General features: G+C 40.4%; 1 protein-coding gene across 1 annotated transcript in view; it reads left to right on the top strand.

Moving 5' to 3' along the window:
• Positions 1-21,080, top strand: part of LOC111584877 (collectin-12-like) — a 43,321-nt gene that overhangs the window by 8,989 nt on the left and 13,252 nt on the right. Inside the window, exon 3 of the mRNA XM_055007173.1 lies at positions 18,951-19,073. Within this exon, the coding sequence (XP_054863148.1) occupies positions 18,951-19,073 (123 nt within the window). The remainder of the gene's footprint in view (positions 1-18,950; positions 19,074-21,080) is intronic.

The following is a 21,080-nucleotide window of genomic DNA, read 5'->3' as shown; positions in this document are numbered from 1 at the left end:
TGTGATGTTACATTTTAAAAAAGGCAGATTTGTACTTCAAGTCTGCCTTCTGAAGATAAAGATTGCACAATAACTATTTGTATGTTTGATTTTGAGTATATTCTGTTGCTTATTCTTCCATTCTTTAGCCTGAACCTGCTCTGATCAATAGAGGAAGATGTTGTCCATTGTGATAAACACACAGACGATCATCTCCAACTCAGCAGATCAGATTTAGCATTTTAGCATCTTTCGGCTCATTGTTTTGGTTGTAAAGCACACAGCTTAAATGTTTTGGTTCAGTCTCATCACTCAACTGTTTAGATGTGTCAAAAATGCAGAGTCAGCATCTAGCTGGCAAAGATAGTGGCGCTAAAGTGGCAAATATTTACGTCAGGAGCTGGTGGAGATCAAAATAGTGCTAAAAGAGAGCGTGAATACTGGACTAGAAGGATGTTTCTTAGAGTCTGCCTGATGTGTGCATAAGCTTGCTAACACTTTATTAACTTTACACAGTGATATTCGTCGTTCCTTGCATTCCAAAGTTCAGATATACATTTTATCCCAAACTTTCTTCTTATAATTGAGTGGTGATAGATTCACCAAATACAGTGATTCAGAACAGCTACTCCATATAACTGAGCATTGAATGACAAGTTGAGCAGTCATGACAACAGGAGAAGTGGAGTTATTGTGACTATAGAGACTTACTATGGGTGAAAAACACTAGAAACTAAGCTTGAGCATATCTATTGTGTAATTTGGGACTGGTCCAAGTTTGCTCTTCTATATTTCTTACCTGCCAGGTCAAAGCCCTCATCTTTTAAATTCAGTGTTTTGAGTTAGTAATGAAGCTTTTCTGTTAAAATCCAATTCATGATACCTGAATCACATTGAGACTTTAAAGAACTGGTTCACAGTGTGAGTGGTTCTGTTTATAGCTACTCAAATTGAGTTTGACGTCAAATTGATGTAGGGCCACTTTAAGAGAACGATCCGAGGACATCTCTCACTTTCTGACAGCAGGTAGAGAAAGTAGATGGTTTTAACATCACAGTCCATTCTGACGGATCCTGTAAACCGTCCAAACTTTTCCACCTCCTCCTCCTCTTTCTCTCTCTGTTACGCCTTCATTAGCTTGAATAAAACAGCAGTAACATGACTCCGGGCGCTGAATGCGAAGAGCAGGCGTCGATCAGTGATGTTTTTGCCAGAACAACACATGTGCTGGTAGTTAGCTGCTATTTTCAATCTGGCTTGTGACCATCCGAGTGTCACTGACTTTTCTGACTCACCTTTGAGAGTGAGGAAAAGCAGCAAACCCCACCGTGTTCCTCCTCCAGCTCTCACACACCATAATAATCCCGGTGTCCTTGACGTGACCCACATGCAGATGTCAGGGGAGGGTTTCTGGAGTTCACTGAGGCCTCTGTTGAGTCCCTTAAACAGGGGGTCTGAGTCACTGATTGAGTAATTAAATAAAAGAATAGCAGAGCAGAGCAGAGAGGAGGTTTTCCAGGACACCTGCGTTCCTTTAAAGCCTCCTGTCACTACGAGCTCAGTTTTGGCGAGCTGCACTTTTTTGTTCTGCAAGAAACAAGCTCGTACATTAGATCTTACATCTGTATTCCCTCCGGTGTGTGTGCGCGCCATTTTGTGTGTGTTCAGCTGTAAAATAACACACAACGTATCACTTCAGTACTACAAACCGATAGTTTTATGTGTTTGAGTCTCTTGTGTCCACAAACACTTAGATTTCTCCAACACCTCCGGCAGCAGAACACACAGGCTCACTTTTACAGTCAATTTGGGGATTCTAATTTCTCCTCTTTTAGTGTGAGCAATAAAGACCCCTAAATCTGCTATTCAGAGTCCGAAATGTTAATGAAAGGGTGAAAAAAAAGCGCTGCGAGGGTTGCCAAGATCAACCCGCAGCTTCCTGGTTTGCAAAAGGGAGTTGAAGCGGAGAGGAACAACATTCAGCTCCAAAACCCTGTCAGATGTATAATGACTATCACATTTTCCATGTGTGGCTCAGACTGCAGACAGAAGGAATTCACTAAATTTATTTTCTGGCACCTTAAAGAATGCATATTAAGCATGCATGGTTAATTAATGCATTTTAAAAAAGGAAGTTTGCTATTCCACAGATCACATACCTGATACGGTCGACTGCACTCTGTTCGCATCTCTGAACACGCAGACATCGTGTTAATGTTGTTCACAGTAGTCTGTAATCAGTGACTCCATATAGTTTAGGAGGCTGCCAGAAAACTGAGAGTTGATGTGTTGGTTCATATCTAATGTGTTGTGCAGATACACAGTAGCAGGACTTTAGAGACGGAACTGGAGTACTTGGAAAGAGCTAACAGATCACCTGATCATTGGGGAAAATTACAATTCAAGTAGTTTTAGATTCCATTTGAGAGGTTTGTTGTGCTGATCTGAAACTCTGTAGTTGAATAATTTCAAAGCAAAAGCATTAGACTCTGTTTTATGAAAAATGAAGGAACAAATAAAATTCCCCTTAACAGATGCAGCATCAGAAATTCTGTCATATTTAGTACCACTGATGTTCTCAAGAGGTTCAAATTACTAAAAGGTTGTACAGGATTAAAGGGGAGACACAGTATTGTAGTGTACACCTTTGATTTTGATACATTTGAATAGATGTCTGACATTATTTGAAAAATGCTGCCAGATCAGTGTTTTCCATTAATTTATTTGTGACGGCCCTCTAAAATATTAACATTGACCATCTTGTATTTTCTATTTTTATGCTACTTAAAATGGATAAGTTCCTATTTCACTGTAGAAGTGGGCCTTGTTCTCTTTCTCTCTTTCAACTGAAAATGAATCCATCTGTGAACAGCTCCTCCTGTCTGTGCAGACTCTGAATCAAAACATCCAGGGGAGGAATGATTATTATCAGCTTCTCCCTGCAGAGCTGAATCAATACAGAGTTCACATATGGGTCGTATCATCAACATCTCTGCACACACTTGTCCAAAACAGATGCATTCAAGTTAATTCCTGGTAAATCTCTTCTTAACACGATCTCTGAGACCACACTCTTAACTGGTTATTATAATTAGATCCATGGATCCTGACTGTGTCTTTGCTGAAGCCTTGTAGATGCTAACTAGCTTTGACTGTCAGGACCAAAGCTGCAGTGATGACAGGCAGAGAAACACAGTTGTAATGTTGCATAAACTTGGCTGTTATTTCCTTTTCTGAGCCAGTGAGCACAGTACACAGTGTTTGGATAACTTACACTGAAACATGGATCTGAACACACACTTTATAGCCGATGACAATAACTTATTCACCTTTGTTGCCATGGAGCTTACTTATTCAGTGGATGCTTTGAAATGCAGTTTTTCAGGATAGTTACTTACAAAGTTGAATTCTCAAGTAGTCACTGTTAAACTGACAAAATAAAATGACAAAAAATGCCTAAAAAATAGCTCCCAAACAAAAACTAGTGATTTACTGAGCCAAACCTGATAGCCGCCACATTCAATACATTGTTTGCCGATTCCCTCTCAGACCAGTAGAATTAATTTGGCAAACTTTGCGACACTACAATGTCACCTGAGTTCCTCCTTTGCACAATTACTCACTGGAGCAGATTGTTACATGAACTTAAACACATGTCAGTATTTGGCATACTGTAAGTCAAATTGTCAACAGATATATAAATCTTCAGCAAGCTTAGAACATATTGATACATGTATGACATTTCTAAACAGCACAGCTCCTGGTCACTTCAATAGGCTCACTTGTATAATTCAGTTAAATACTGCACATCTGCTTTATAGTCTACATTCAGGAAGATGATAGTGTTTAGTTTTTCTGTATACACAGATGTAAATTTTACTATTACTGAGGTAGTATGTACCTCAGGTGTTGCTGGAGTGTATATGTCTGTTTGTGCATGGAAAATGTGAAGTTTTCAATATGGTATGAATGGAATGACAGATCACCTGAATCTGCAGCCAAGATTTTTCTAAGGAGGTCGATACATTTATCTCAGTTTATCTCTTTTTCTTTAGGGACACATTCTCCAAAGAAGTTAAAACCCTGCTACTGCCTCTTATTTTTATCATGAAGTTGTTCCATGATGTTAACTGGGCAATTTTCTTACAATATCTGTGATCAGAGTGCAATTTGGAGGATGCTTCACTTCCTTTTTCTGCATTGTAGACATAGCTGAGCTGTAAGAGGAGATCACGAGGGCCCAGAAGCTTGATCGCAAACTGTTTTTGGTAATCAGATCTTGCTGTTTAGAGTAATAAAATAACCCTTCTGGCTGCAGAGCATCACAGATTCAGTTCCTCAGTCCTCCAGAGAGGGGTTTCCTCTCCAGCACTTCTTCTAAATTACTCTAAACAAACAGTTGTGTGGAGTAATTTAAAGACATTGTCTGGTGTTGATTACTGCTTTTCAGTCGGCAGCATCGCCTCCGTGTGATTCACAACACAGATGTCAGAGAAGCTCTTCCTGCCTGCTGATGCTCTTCTTGCCTGCAGGCTGTTCAGAGGTGGAAGAGCGTGCCACCCTCACGTCTGCAGCGTGTCCGTCTAAACAGGCTTTAACAGGAAAACGCGGCTCTTATTCCTGACCTGGATGGCTTGTTGTCGTTCACACTGACATGGCACACCCCCGCATCTGACCACAGATGTGCAGGGCCACCCAGAAGACACTCCAACACCCATGATGCTGCACTCACAGAAGGCATTCCCATTGTTTCCCACTTTGCAGAGCATCCCGTCAGTCTGAAAAGCTGCTACTCTTTGTGTTTTGTCTTGTGGATTTTGGAGATTTCTGAGCATTTGGAAGAAAAGTGAACATTCTGCATGTGGTTTGCTCTCACGCTCTTAAAAATGAACTCATGTGGGGAGCAATTCACACATGTGATTGTAATTTCTTTCTTTCCGTTTGGAAGTTTCCACCTTCTGAGAAATGCATAGTTTGATCAAGTTTGCTCCTGTGTTATCATTGTTTTTATTGCTAAAACTGCATAAAATGCTACCTTAAAAATGATGAAATACAGGATACTGTAGCCACTTGTTCATAATATTTGCCAAATTTGCATTTAAGTCCAATTGCACCATGTGTGTTTGAATTAAAACTAAGCTCCTTTAACTACCTGACAACACCCAGACCGCAGTCATATTCCTGTTTTATAGCACTCCATGTTCTGTCAAAGCGACTGGTTAATGACAGAGCTTCTCATTGCACAAAACCCTAAAATCACAGAGCGGCCTCTTCCATGATGACCATAATGCTATACTGACGTTACCCACAAGCAACACCCGAGGTAGTGAGCAGAAACCATCGAAAATGTCAGTCTGGGTAGACGTGTTGAAGAGGAAACATATTTCTTCACGCTGTCAGAGAGCAGCAGACGAGTGTCGGTGAAGGCCGGTCCTCCGTCCATATGGCAGAGTCAGCGGTGGATGTGGCCACCGTGGAGATGAGTTTGGCTGATGTGGGCACGCTCTGTAAAAGAAACGTCCCGCAGAGATTTTCCCAACCAGTTTCCTGTCAAGTATCCACATGACTCTTTTTCTCCTTCAGTGTTTGATCTGGCTGCACCTCTGCAGACCAGGAAGAGCAGCTCAGTTCACTGACATGTCAGACACTGTTTTAGGAGGACATGAAGCAAGACAGCAGACTGAGAAAAATGTCACGAAGATTGTTAGGTTTTGTCAGCACAGATGTCTGATGGACAGAAAACATTCCTGTTTGTTTGAGGATTTTTAGTGCATATACACACTACTGTTCAAATGTTTGGGATCACTTAGAAATGTCCTTATTTTTGAAAGAAAATCATTATTTTTCAATAAATATCACATTAAATTAGTCAGAAATACATTCTAGACATTATTAATGTGGTAAATGACTGTTCTAGCTGGAAGTATTATGGTTCCTGTGAAGCTCAGTCATCTGGAGCTGTTAATGCATCGGTCAGTGTTATTCTGATGCTATGCTTCAATCTCTGACTCCATCTGCTTGTCGTGCCACAAATGCGGTTTTGTGGTCCCGTGGCTGGTATGGACTGAAGTAGCTGAAGTGGAATTAACCTCATTTTAACCTTCACTGTTGTTGGAACTTCATGTTAGGTGCAGCTTAAGAGAAGAGAAAACGCTTCACTACACATTAGTTTTTCATTCCTGTCTGAGGTGGAGCATCAAGTCATCATTAGGCTGCTTTCTAGTCTCAAGTCCTAGCCTTGGAGGCAACAGCTGTGCGAGCTGTTGTGGCTGCAGCTTAAAAATAAGGTTACAAATGTTCTTCTTACCAAACAAAGACTTGAAACAAAGACTTTTTGCATTCAGTATCCCTCAACAAAAGACCTAGTGTGCATCTTTGAGGTCTAAGTGCATTTTCTTCCTGTAAAATACACACAAGCTGATTTTTGATCATTTCGGAACCTAAATTATTTACACCCATGTTAGTAGTATGTTCCTCGGTGTGTTACTGCCACCCATAGATCAGTAGAAAAAGCATTGTCTGGGCAACTGACGTTGGTGAGAACAAGCAAAATTATACAAGTATTTGTATAAATAATGCACCAAAGCAGTGTGTTTAAAATTCCACAAGGTAACACTGAGCATACACTATTTGCAGTCCAGTTGTTTTAACACATCTATGACTTGTTTTGGGAATAAAATCTGTTAATGGTTTATTAGCAGCTAGATGCAAAGTTTTTGACCCATTTTTGGACTTCATACAAGACTCCTAGTAATGGGCTAAGATGACAGAAAAAGAAAATAAAGGTAGATTCAAAAAATGTATCAGAGGAATGACGATGCCTTTATTTCCCATTCAAATTTCCAAAAGTACCAACAAACCTGGGAGTCACAAGGGCCATGCCACAGATACCATCTTGTGGTTTATTATCCCAGCTGCTCATCAGAGGGAGAACGCCACATTATTTATTTTATTTCTGGTTTTCTCCAACTGGTGACATTTAGCTGCTTGTTTTTCTTTGAAGTACTTGCCAGCGCTCCGTCGGTTCTGGGGGTCTTTGTAGCGGGTTTCACATTTTGACTGGCACCTGAAGCAGCTAACAGGAGACCTGATCCAGGTTGGACAACATCGATCAGATGAGGTTTTGGAGGCAGAAATTCTGTTCCAGGTCTCTGCAGATGAGAGACGACTCTGCAGGAAAGATCCACAACTTTCTTAAATCCAGAAAGTGCTGACTGGAAGCGAACTACAGATGCTGGGTTTTGTCTCGTGTTGCGTTTTCATTTGAAAGGGAATATGATGCAGACAGAAATCCAACACAGCGATGTTATTAAGTGCTGCATTTGTGATCATTTCTTGCAACTGACAGAAGACAAACAGCCTTTGAATCTTGATCTTCACTGGATAAAGTGTTTCTTCTGTTTTTCTTGTCCTGCTTTCCTGCGTTCTCACTTTGAACTCGCTTCTCTTTCTGCTGATGGTGTTGTATTTCTTTCAAAGCTGAGCGTAGGCAGGCTGTCGGGTTCTGGATGCTAATGTGATGGTCATTAACCAGTGGGCCACACACACACACTCAGACATAAAGAGACACACACACTTACTAGAGAGCTGCAACGTTTGGAGTGGTTAGGCTCCGATGTTTTGCTTTGTAACTAAAACCCAAGTCACTCTGTGGGCCCCAAATCCCCGAGCTGAGTAAGTCCATTCCCACTCCCTACTCCATTGTTGATGAAATTTTCTGGAAAGACGACCTGTTTGTGTAGTGCTGAGGCTGAGCAGAGTCGAGCAGGGCCTCTGGGCTGGAGGTAGGAGGCGGCTGTGGATGCTGTCTGACCACAGCTCATCTGAAAACCATTTTGGAAGTGTTTATTTCTCTACCTTTTACTATCAGTTGGCGAGATGTCATTATGGGAGGATGAGGAATGGGGAGTCCTGCTCGTTCTTCATAGGAGGCCAGCATCGGTTGTATTGTTCCATGACATCTGTAGAGGGAATGATCTTAATTTTACACAGAGGTTGCACTAATCAACATTCTGGATTATCAGTTAATCTACACTACTCTTCAAAAGCTTGGGGTCACTTAGAAATGCCCTTATATTTGAAAGAAAAGCTTTTTTTTTCTATGAAGATATCATTAAATCAATCAGAAATACAGTATAGACATTGTTAATGTGGTAAATGACTATTCTAGATGGAAACATCTGATGTTTAATGGAATATCTCCATAGGGGTACAGAGGAACATTTCCAGCAACCATCACTCCTGTGTTCTAATGCTACATTGTGTTAGCTAATGGTGTTGAAAGGCTAATTGATGATTAGAAAACCCTTGTGTAATTATGTTGGCACATCAATAAAAGTGTGAGTTTTTTTGGAATACGTGAAATTGCCTGGGTGACTCCAAACTTTTGAACGGTAGTGTATGTGAGGTCAACGGGGTCACTTATGATGATAATCTCCTTGCACTGTTATTCACTCCAGCTTTACGGAGCCTTTTAGCCTCTTTTAGCTCATTGTTTTGGGGTCACAGTCCACAAATTTGCAGCCGCAGCAGGCGACTGTTTCTAGCAATAAAAACGTATGAGTAATTAGCCTCTAGCTGATGATCATAATGAAGCATGTAGCATCCAACGAGGTGAATATTTCCCTCAGCAGTTGGTAGAGACCAAAACGGAGTCAAACTGGGGCTTTGACGTCTGGTTTTCACATACCTCTATACACATAAACCACTTAAGTAGAACTCCATTCATTTTTTATAAGAGTCTCTGTGATCGCTGATGTGTTTGCAAAACTCCGTCTTCTTTTTATGGTCCGGGATTTGCCTCAAGTACTTCAAATTTTTTTAGCTTTTGCAACAGATTATGGAGAGACTGAATTCTGTGTTGGAAAAATGAAATGACTAACAGGCTATTCAGTTGTTTGATTATGTAAACAGTCAGTGTGTAGCTAGTTTAGCACACGCTAACTGTGTAACATACAGAGAACACACATGCTGTAGCAGTTAGTACATCCAATAACTAAATATTTTACCAAACTGGCTTCACTTGTGGCAGGAGATTGTCCTCACTTCTTGATGCTATGCATTACTGGTCCTGTTTTAGTTTTCTGTAATTCTTCGTGCACATATTTCATAAAGCTGGACAGCAAAAACTGATAAATTCTAATTAGCCTCTTCTGTATTTCTGCAGTGAAGTTTCAATCCATTTGTAATATAATGTTTTTAATGATTTCCTTGCATTGAACAACACGGAGCACAGTCCATATATTATACAGATTTAAGGACATGAAGACAAACTGTGGAAACGAGGCATAAGTGAATGATTATCTTGCTCCGTGTCATTTCAGTGTGTACATATGCAACTTTTTGCAACATTTTAACAACTTTGTAAAGTAAAAGTTCCCCTCCAATCACCGTTTAAAGCCCTTAAAGCTCATTGCTGTGTATCAAAGTAATGTATTTGAACATAATCTCTGGTTTAGATGTGACTCTACCTCACTCCCTTTAGAATATACAGATTCGTTAAGTCTCAGTCTCTCTCACTGAATCTCAAGCACACCAGCTCACCTACAACTCTACTTCAACACTGTAAAACTACTCTCAACTACACAGTTGCCATTATGCTACAAGTCTGGAATAATTTAGCCGTTCATGTACGAACAGGAAACAGATTCTGAAGAATAATAATACAGAAAGTCCTGCCCACAAGCTGACAGGATTGGTCACTTATATTTGTTACATATGAAACCCCAGAAGTCTGAATTTGTGTTTTTGAGCCTGTCATCAGTACACTGCAGTTTCAAGGTGGAAATGTCCTGCCACGGTGCTTATTTCATTCATGATGTGACTTCTAGCATATAAAAAAACACCATACGAACATGTTAACTATTTAAAACACTTGATTTTCTCTGCAGGGAGTCTTCAATTCATCAGGTATTTAACCACGTCATTTTCTTGAGACTGTCTTCCTTCTGGGACATTAAGGCAGATATTTTCCAAAATGAAAACCCTGCCATTAGTAAAAGCCGCCTGCATCTTTCAAAACTGTTTATTAAGTGGAGACGTTCTGCTGTCAGTATTTATCCCGTCTGTAAGCTGATATACAACCATGTATTAACTAAATGCTTCGTGCCTCTGTCTTTTTAATTTACGTCCAGTATAGCCATGGAAACCTGTCCTCAGATCAAAGCAGGTCTGACAGATGAATTAGATCTTTATGTGGAAAGAAAAGTCCTGCGTTTCTCCCCCACAGCGAGGCAGCAGACAGCTGGAGCCTGCGAGAGCTGCTGGATGCTGTAATCTTGGTTGCCTCAGAATTTGACAATGTCTTTTGTTGGATGTGATACAAAGCACAGTCAGAAATATCCTGTCAGAGAGGCACCACTTTCCTCTGCTGCTTCAGTTCATACGTGGACGATCTGGCCCGTGTCACAGTCCCTGAGAGGTTCTTGGCTTGTGTTGGGTTGAATCTGACAAGGATTACTGGTTTTTACAGTTCATCCATCATTTCTTTCTCTCCACCTCTCAGATCTTAAATCATTTTCCCTCTCCCTTCTATTGCTCGTATTTTCTCACATGTCGTCTCTTCTCCAACATCGTCCTTTTGTGACTGAGCGTCCTCATTTTCTCCTGGCCGTGAGCGTCATGCCCGACTGTCTCGTGTGATGGAAGCGTATGGTTTCCATCACATGCAATAAAAGAGATGGAGCCTAAATCAGGCCACACATGAAGCTGGGATGGTGTCGGTTTCCTGCAGGGCCCCAGAGCCATCCCATGAACTCAAAACCCTCTGGCCCTAATTCTACATTTCCTCTGATGGCGTCATTGACAGGTACGGCGTTGAAGTGAGTGCAGTGGGCACGTTGTTGGACAAAATATATCCTCCATGCTGTTAAACAGCCCGTTATTAGGTGGAGCAACCACACAGCCAGGACCTCCAGTGCAGGAGGGGATGGTATTCAGCATGGATGCACTGAAGCTCCCTCTGCATGCTCCTTTAGAGGAAAGTCCACCCAGAAGCGCTATTACAAGAGCTGTTGGTGATGAATCTTTTGTTTGATGGTTCCAGACTTCTGTATAAAGACATTAAACTCACATTTTCTCTGATGGAAAATCTCCTTCACCTCTTCTTTCCAAGTTGCAGATCTAAATGGAGCGAGTGTACAGTGAATGCACTCTAGGAAGTCAAAACTTGGAGGAGCTCATTTAAAGCATCGCAAACTTTCTCCTGGAGAGCATCAAATATCACGGACTGTTGATGGAAGATCCAAAAGAGGGGTTTCTCTTTAAAATCAAAGCTGCAGTTCGAAGTACCTGAAAAGCTCCTGATTTATGTCCACAAACACTGAAAGTCATGGACCGGTGCACTTGTTCGCACACACACTCAGCGCATGATTCAGTACAGGCCACCTCACCGTGCCACAGAGAAAACCGAGCCGTGCATGACTCACGCTCTGGGCCATCATCTCCCTGCTGACCGTAAAACAACTTGGCTTCCATTACTGTGTATCGGAGAGCTTGTAAAACATTGTATTCCTGTTTGAGTAATGGAGGATAAACGAAAGATGGCAGCTATCTTTTAAAAAAAAAAAACAACAGAAAGAAACACCTAAGAGTAAAAGAAATAGTATGTTTAACTGAAGTGGGGCTGTAGAGGGGGAGATGAGATATATTAACTCCTTGTCTTCTTCTTCTTCAAGGTTTTTTCGCAGGTGGCAAACTGTTTTTGTTTCTGTTCTGTTCTATTCTGTTTATTACAGCCAAGGTTAACATAGCCTATAGCGCCACCTTCTGACAACATTACACCTAGTTTATTAGCATCAAATCATAATTTTTTGCAACATTTCAAATATTCATTTTAAATTTGCATGTCAATCACATGGAAACATTTACAGTGGCAGTTACAGGTGTTTCTTAGATCTTCTCTCCTTCCATGACCTGGAAATGGTTACCGCTCCACTGTCGTAGAGGATCTCCCTGAAATGCACTCCAAGGAGAGTTGAGGCTTTAGGAAGAATTCAGATTGAAGAGAGACAAGTTTGGTCTCATGTCTATTAGTTGGATCTCTCTCCACAGTGTTCTTTGGGAGGAGCTAAGACATGAGGACATGGTAGCCTAATGAAAAGCATCGAAAGGAAGCAAGTTGGAAATATCAGATTTTCATTTATCCTTGCTGCTAATTTGCCCTAGTGTCAACTCATGGTACTGCAACAAACTGTTGGCAAAATAGCTCAAACTGCAAACAAAGTAGATAATTACTCTTTATATTGAGTGTTTTAATATATGTATTTATGTCTGCAACAGATTTCCCATCAATAGTGGAGGAGAATGCTTGTATGTGTCACTATGAAGGGCATGGATGTATTTTCTTTCTTTTTCTTCTCTTTTCTTCATTAGCGTCCTTTTAATATAAAGCCTTTTCTGTCAATGTTCATTGAGTTTTCTTTGTCCTTTTTATTTCCTATTTGTCTGTCCTTTACTGGCTTTCTTTGGGTTCTTGTTGTGTAGGTTTCTTTCTTTCTTTTTTTCTCGTTTACTTCTTGTATGGCTACCTCTACCTCTGTAATGGTTTTTATTCCACTGCTGCAGTTTGTCTTCATCTCTCTTTCTCTTTGCTGCCCGGTGTATAATTCCCTGATTGCCCTCTTGGAGTAAATCTGCACTCTGGTTCCTGGAAGGAGCTTGAGAGTGTGTTAGGCAAGGCAGCGATCCAAATCACAGTTTGGGTGACCTCAGCTCACAGCTTTGTGTTCTCATCCGTTACTATAGCGTCCCTGCTGCTATTTACAGTAAATAAACAAGGTCCTTTAATGAACACGAACCATGCATCAGCTGGGCTTCGCTGTGGCCTCGTGAACGTTATTTTGGCATCTCAGGGGCCCTCGTGAGATGAAAAAGCTGATGTTTGGGTAATCCTTTGTTTCAGGAAATGAGGCTGGTGAAAGATGCAAGCTTGGAGACACTTTATTATCACCAAGGTGGACATTGTCCAGACATCATTCCAACATCGAGGTTTCACAGAAACAATGGCTGACTCTGTTCAGCCAAAACACACAATGACAAAGGGAATCCATTTACATTTAAAAGCCCCGCTGGTGTGCTGCTCTGGTTTCGGAGAGGCCCTTTGTGTGCGGGGCATCGTTTTTGTTTTGCTGTGAGCAGTAAAAGTGTTGTCAGCCTGCGGTCTGAGCATCCTGGACGACGGTTGTTTTTGTGGTTGCGGTTGGTCTGATCCAACTGTGTAGGCGAAGGGGAAAGATGATGAATCCGTGTCCGCTTCAATGATGGATGCCCAGACTAAAGGAAACCTAGTCTCTGATGGTAAACTGTGAACAAGGAGCTCAGTATTCATGTCTGTTTTTCCACCGTCTCCCTAAAGTTCCCTTCTTCCTATTCGGAATATTTATTGAGAAATTTGTCACCGTAGAAGCTTTTTTAACTCCAGCAGCAGGCCTGAACACATTACACTTTACTCCACAAGCTTCATGTGCTACTGACCTCAAGATATTTTATCCATGTGTGAGGATTCGTGCAGCTGGGCTTTGTTAGTCTGACAGATAATGTGAGAACGTGTGAAAGCTGTTTGTCGTGACGGTTTCATTTTCATCTGGACATTTTCATGTAAAGTGAAGGGATGTTATTCTCCCAGCATCTCTGTTACCTATTATTAATGTTTGGTTTTCTGTGCTTTTATTTTAAATGTACAGTCAAATGTTATGATTTACTTCTTTTTCTTTGACCATTTATTCGTCGTTTTGAAACCCAAACCGTGCTGTTTTCTGGCGGAGAAACGTGGCAGTATAGTTCAGAAAACCACAAGCAGGTTTTAGTAATTTGTAGGTTAAAAGACATTGAGGCGTCCATGTTAAAACTTCAGTTGAAAAGGCTGTAATTTCAATTTTAACTTGGACTTGCTTCACTTTGAGATGTAGTCATTTAAACATTGCTGAAACAACAACTATATGCAGCTTAAACAGTCAATTTTAAGCCATTTTAGGCCTTTTTTTGGGTGGGATTATTTCCTGGAATATCTTTTATTTCTCTCTTTAGGATGAGTCTAGTTTAATTAGGGTTGGACATCAGTTGGTTGGTCTAGTTCATTCTCTTTACTTTGGTGAAACCATTTCTAATAGACTTTATTCACTTAGTCAGAATGTGGCTGTGGCTGTTTGTGTTTAACTAAACATTCAAATAGAGATGTTTTAAATTAAAAAGACATTTGCGCTGCTCAAATTAACATCTGGTTCTGGTATCAGCAGGTTTTTTTGTGCTTACAGGAATTTTTGGTGCCCACAAATAGGTTTTAGAAAAATCACCAGCGCCAAAATAATGAAAAATTAAATTAAATGGCAAATCCATTTTTTTAAACTACTTTTGTTAACTGAGGTTTCATTCACATAAGCATAATAAACATTTTCATTTCTCCATTGGTCAAGAATAACAAGAAAATATAGAGATTTCTGTCAAATTAGGCAACGTAAAGGTTAATTCTGAGCCAGGAAGAACTCTGTATCAGTACTAAAACTCAAGTACTGCTAAAATATGATAACTACTGACAGAGATATTGGCTGATGTTGGCATTTTTTATAGATATGTAAGTAACAAGAAATTATAAGTATTAAGAAAATGTGGTACAGAAATGTTGAACTAGATTTCGAGTTCAGATTGACAAATTGGCTGTAAAATGCGCTGAAAATAATAATCATTTCCATTGCTGGTTAATTAGTTTACTATTTTATTCATCAATGCATTCATTATTTGGTTTATAAAATGTTAGAAAATGGTGAAACATATCAATAAGTGTTTCCCAAAGTCCAAAACGACATCCTCAAATGTCTTCCTTTGTCCACAACCCAAAGATATTCAGTTTACTGTCATTGCCGAGAAAAAAAAAATGGAAAATACCCACATTAAAGAAACTGGAATCAGCAGATTTTGACTTTTGAAAAAGTATTTTTATATATTTGTCAAATTTATTAATCGACTATCAAAAGTTGTCAATTAGCATTATTTCCTTAAGTATGTTATTTTAAGTAGCCCTGCTTTAGCATATTAATTGCTAGTCATGTTGGTCCTGGCATTTTTGGGTCCATTGTCCAAGATTTTTGATCAGTCAGTGCTGTTTTAAGATATGCATCTCAACAGATATACATATTTGTCTCTCATAAATTTGTGATTTTAACAGTTTTCCATTTGACTTGATTTATTACAGGCTTGGTTTTTTGGATTTTGTGGCTTGTGCAGTTATGGATCTGTAATACTTTCCACCTTATTGCATGAAATTAATTAAGGTTGACAACTAATCGATTAATCATTGAAGCTCTAGAGGATTCTGTAAAACTGTAATCAAAGAAATCTATCATAAGATCACTTACACTACCATTCCAAAATTTGGGGTCACTTAAAAATGTCCTTATTTTTGAAAGAAAAGACATTTTTTCCAATGAATATAACATTAAATGAATCATAAATACAGTCAAAAAAATTGTTAATGTGGTAAATGACTATTCTAGCTGGAAACACTGATTTTTAATGGAATATCTCCATAGGGGTACAGAGGAACATTTTCAGCAACCATCACTCCTGTGTTCTAATGCTACATTGTGTTAGCTAATGGTGTTGAAATGTTAACTGTTGATTAGAAAACCCTTGTGCAATTATGTTGGTACATGAATAAAAGTGTGAATTTTCATGGAAAACATGATATCATCTGGGTGACATAAAACTTTTGAACGGTAGTGTATGTCATTGTTGCATTTTGTAAACTCTTAGGTATCAATATTATAAGTCCAGTATCAACTGGGCTATCATTTTTAATAGATTAGACGCTTTTATCTCTATCCTTAAGCATAACACAGCTACTAGTAAATCAGACAGGAAACACACACGACTGACTCTCAGCGGTCCAGCATCTGTCTGTGTCCTTATTTGTCCGGCTCATCCAGGAAGTGACCTGCTGGGTAATGAACAGCAGGCGGGTCGTGACCCCTGATAGAGCCGGACGGCCTGCTGGTGTGTTGACACTCAGGATGAATCAGCTCATCCATCTGATCCATCTGAAACTGTCAGCCACGTGTCTCGTGTCGTGCCAGTCATCCTCCGTATCAGACAGCCAGCTCAGAATCCTCCGCTTTCCCCCAGAGCATCTGAACACCATCACTCACGGAGGTGGAAGAGCCTCCTGGCTGTGCGATAGTTTATACCCTTACAAAGTGTTTTGGGATATTTCAGCGCAGCATATTTGTAAACACTGTCAGAGTGTTTGGATTGGAGCAGCAGCTTTTTGCAGCAGCACTTTGATTACTGTGATCGACTGATACGCTTGTTTTATTGTGGAAACAAGCATGAGCTGACACATGTCTGCAGTTATGAATGATTCAGAGATGCAATCATTTGTCGTTTTTCCCAGAGTGCACTTCTCTGCTTACAGTTAAACCGGTGGTAACTCCTGACCTCTACAACACAGCTGTGGTAATCGCTTTCTGCTGAGTAACTCGCTCCACGCCCAGAACTGGAGCCGAGTTTTTACCACACAGATGGTTTTCAGGCATGAACACTTCAGGCTTTAAGGAGGCAGCTGAGGCTCTTTAGATGAAGTGGATGTGACCATCAGGCACATTTTGGAGCTCTGAAAGCTGAGGTCACTCTCAGGTGTGTGGTTCGATAACATAAAAAACAATATTCTCTCATTTGTTTGACTCATATGTCTCTCTTCTTTCTCCACATAATGACACGATGCCTTAAAGATGTGAATATTTTAGCAAGAAGTCACCAACAGACACATTTTGCGTAAAGAAGTCGTGCTTTGAAACAGTTTGATGAGATTAATGGGCTTCTTGGAAACATGCTCAAGACAGATTTCTTTTATTTAAACTTGAAGCAAAAAAAAGGCAGTTTTTAATGGCAGCGGTATCATCCGAGTTAAAACATTTTTGATCCCAATTTAAAGCTGCTGCAATCAGTCTTTTTATATTAACAATCAATCAAATGACAATATGTAGTTTGAAAGATGGTTAACACCTGTTTCTGCAGTTTGCCTCACTTTGACAGATTGTTCTGAAGTTTGATTCACCCAAACTGTTTCCATTGTTTCCAGCAAAAAAATTGTAAAAATTAACGAACATCTGGATGCTAAGAAGCAGATATTTACCAAATAGCTGCTACGTGTAGTGCTTTACTATGAAAGTGAATGCTTTTTTTGACAGTTTTTAATTTTTAAGTTAGTTAATTTTGCAATTTTTTCCCCCAATTTTGTTAAATTATGGATTATAAGAGGTGCAGAAGTTTGGTTTATATGTAACAGTTGGTAAGGATTTCTTGCTTAATGCTGTTAAAAAAAATACAGCTTTAACTGCTAAAAGACACAAGAAAGGTTCTGCTTCTGTACTGTCATGACTCCGGAGAATTATTTCTCATTGCTGTCGCTAGTGTGAGCGAAGAGGAAGCATATCTCAGTTTTGTGATAAGACAAAAATTTAAATTAATCTAATTAAATCAATATATTTTGATGACCTCAATGAACTGAATCAAATATTGGAATTTGGGAGTCTAAAAATGTAGAAAAAAAGGTATCGAACACACATCCTAACATGATTTTGGTACAGATTCATGATGTTCGTCTGGTTTATCTTACACTAACCCTGTAATAGTGTATTGTTAGCCAACACATACACTCTGCAATAAGCTATGCTCAGTCCACCTCTGCTGAAGATTTCATGCTTGAACCAGTTTAGATATCAGGTTTGAGTCACTATTATTACTGGGAACTTTTTGAGCGCAGCTTGAGGCAGATGAAGTAAAGTGAGTTTGTTATTTGGCCTGTGAAGCACTAGTGTCATTTGCGTTGGTAAAGACTCAAACACATGGAGGAATTACATTCAAAACCTCTTTTTCTTTTTTTAAAAACTCGCCCGTGCTCTTACGGTAAATGTCACGTTCTCTCAGGTTGGCCGGATGCTTGGCCGCCCGTCCAGCTGGACTCGGCGTTTAAATTCTCAGCGATCATTAACAATCCCTTCACACCCATAAGAACAAGTCATGTTGTTATGTTTGGCATCTGAACTCCCGCTGAGACCCTGACGAACCAATCGGCGGTGCATTTTTAATTTACTTAGGCATTACCTCAGCATGTAAAACACTTTTGAACAAGATGTGTGGTGAAATCTGTGGCTCTAAATGTTTCTTGCAGGTTGATGGTGACTGAGTGGCTGCTGCCAATCTGTCTTTATATTTAAGGTGAAATGACTTTCATTCCAGGTGCATGAAAACCAGACCCCACCACCACTCTCACACACACTCACACACTCACACACACACACGCACGCACACACACACACACACACACACACACACACACACACACACACACACACACACACACACACACACACACACACACACACACACACACACACACACACACACACACACACACACAGCACGCCAAACCTTTACTCCACACGCACAGACACACGCTTCCTGCACTGAAAATGAAACACAGCTGTGTTCCCGTCAGCACTGTGGATCTCGCCACTCGTCTGTCATGAAAAATATCCTCGGAAAGAAATATTCCACAAGTGTCCTCGCGAGCTGAGGGCCTTCAGCTCGACTCCACAGTCCTGGCACTGCAGCGCCTTAATTGAAAGACACTGCGGCCTACAAAAGTACATCAACGCTGATTTACTCTCCGTTCACTGCTGAGTAAAGACTGAGTTCAGGAAAATAAGCATGTCGCTGAGGGTAAACAAGTCAGTGGGGGGGGATTGTTTTTGTGTCCCCTGCCCCTTCACTACCCGGGCCCTCGGGGAACCGCTGGGCTCTTTTAATGTCGACTCCAGGGCTGTTTGTCCAGATGTGGGACTCCTGGACTCACAGAGTCCCTAACTAACACCAAACTCTACCCACATGTCCATTTTAGATGTTTCTGCTCCGGAAAAATGCACAATAGGCAACAAAATGTGTCGAATCATGCGGTATTCTTCATTGTTTTCACACAGGCATCCAGGAGGGCACCCAGTGCACCAAGTGTAAGAATGAATGGGCGCTGAAGACCTCCATAGCTCTGCTCTATGTGCTCTGTACTCTCCTCACCATCGCTGTAGCTGTGCTTGGATATAAAGGTAAGACCAGGTTACTTTCCCTCCGTACACTCTGCTCTTCTATCACTGTGACTCAACAGGTACAATCAGAAGACGTCAAACACTTCTACGATGATGCATTTAGTTTCCTAAAATGATTCACTTACATTGTACTGAGAGAACAGCCATCCAAACATGTCATTAGGTTACTTCTCGTGCTGCCAAGAGCATTGCAGCACAATGAGTGCAATAGTACACTAAGACCTCCTGTGTTCCTGTAAAACATGAGTTTTTCGTCCCTGGAGTGGCCTCCAGCATGCCCAAGTATGACATTCTCATTATTTAAATCCAATAGACCAGTAATGGAAAATATTACAACAGGTCCGCCACACCCACGGGAGAAAAATGTGCAATTTCGTAGATGCACATAAAGGGACAGTTCACCCAAATTACAATAACAACTCTTAATTGAAGAGTTTTACATTTTGGGGAATATACTAGCTCGCTTCCTTGCAGAGAGTTAGATGAGAAGACAGATGCCAGTCTTGTGCCAGAATATAAAGCTAAACAACAATCAGTTTGCCCATCATAAAGACTGATGAGTGCTCAGATTAGATTGGACAATCAAATATCCTGGTGAGCTGAGTATATGCTCAGGCTGAAAGTGTTACACTTTTGAGAAATAAATTTGCATTTAACTCAGGGTTTTATGAATTTACTCCAAACGAACACAGGCAAGAAGTAAAAGAACGTAGGGAAATGAAGCAAAAAAGTAGAGGATTCAGCTGAAATCTGAATCCAGTCTTCCCCTGAGCTGAACACAACCTCCCTGATACATGATCGGTGCAATATTTACTGCTGAAGTCTAAGACTTTAAATTCACATTTTACAATATGTCACATTAATATTGTTTGCTTGCTCTTGTTGATTTAACTCCAATAGGTCACTTCACCAGCCAAGAAATAGTCCTGCACATAACACTGAAAAATTGTTTCATAGATTGATAATGTCTGCGATAAATATGAAGCTACAGCCAGTAGCTAGTTAGCTTATAGACTGTCTTGACGTTGGATAAACACTGTTTCCCTTTGTTTCCCTTCTTTGTGCTAAGCTAAGCTAACTAGCTGCTGGTTGTAGCTTCATATTTATCGCAGACATTATCTATTGTCTCATCTCTTCTTAACTCTTTGCAAGAATGTGAGGAATATTTCTGCAATTTTTTTGAATGATTCCTCCAGTGCAGGTTGTTTTAACTCCCCAAGTTTAGAGATATCTTTGTATCAGATTGGTGTTGCTGTCCCAGTGTAGCAGATGTCATTTGTAGTGCACAGAGTTTTAAAAATGTAAAGCACAGTCCACAAAAAATACATTCTATTGATCTCCTTGTGAATGTTTCTAAGGGTTATTTTTTCAGCAGAAGTCCAGAAGTGAAACTATTTTCACATAAACTGCTGGCTGGTTCATTAAATACACATTTATTTGCCATGAACAAATCTCAGTAAGACCTAAATCTATCTGCATGATCAGAATTCAGTGAGAATATAAAGTATGTTCCTTGGTAATTTAGGTGTACAGACCCTTTAAATCCCATGTCCCGTCTGTCTCCACCCCACTGCCTCCTCTCAGTTTATTTTACCAACACCCCCAAAGCTCACACCTCCAGAGTAGTTCTTCAAGGTTTGTGGAGGTGAACTTCCTGGTTGGCTTTTTCTCATTTTTTCCAGTTGGGGAAATGGTCCCACCGTCTTTCGGAGGATTGAACTCCGAATGTTCCTGCCATAATTGTGTTAAACATTCCCACATGTGCCTGCGTTATGTCCTCTCCTTGCTTTCAATTGGTGCAAATGGCGTGAAGTGAACATGTTCAGGGGTTATCTGTGTGTCTCGAGTGCATGAACAATGATGTCCCCGTTCGCTCTGAGCTCGGTCGGTCCTCCTTGTTCCACGCTGCGTGTTTTCATGCAGGCCTAATTGATCCCAGATGAACAGCGAGTGAACTCCGTGCAACTCCAGCAGAACCCACTGAAATTGGGTTTTTACTGGCACTGA

This window comes from Amphiprion ocellaris, chromosome 22 (genome assembly GCF_022539595.1).
Source record: "Amphiprion ocellaris isolate individual 3 ecotype Okinawa chromosome 22, ASM2253959v1, whole genome shotgun sequence".
NCBI classification, from domain to species: Eukaryota; Metazoa; Chordata; class Actinopteri; family Pomacentridae; genus Amphiprion; species Amphiprion ocellaris.
This window is presented reverse-complemented; position numbering and strand designations above follow the sequence as displayed.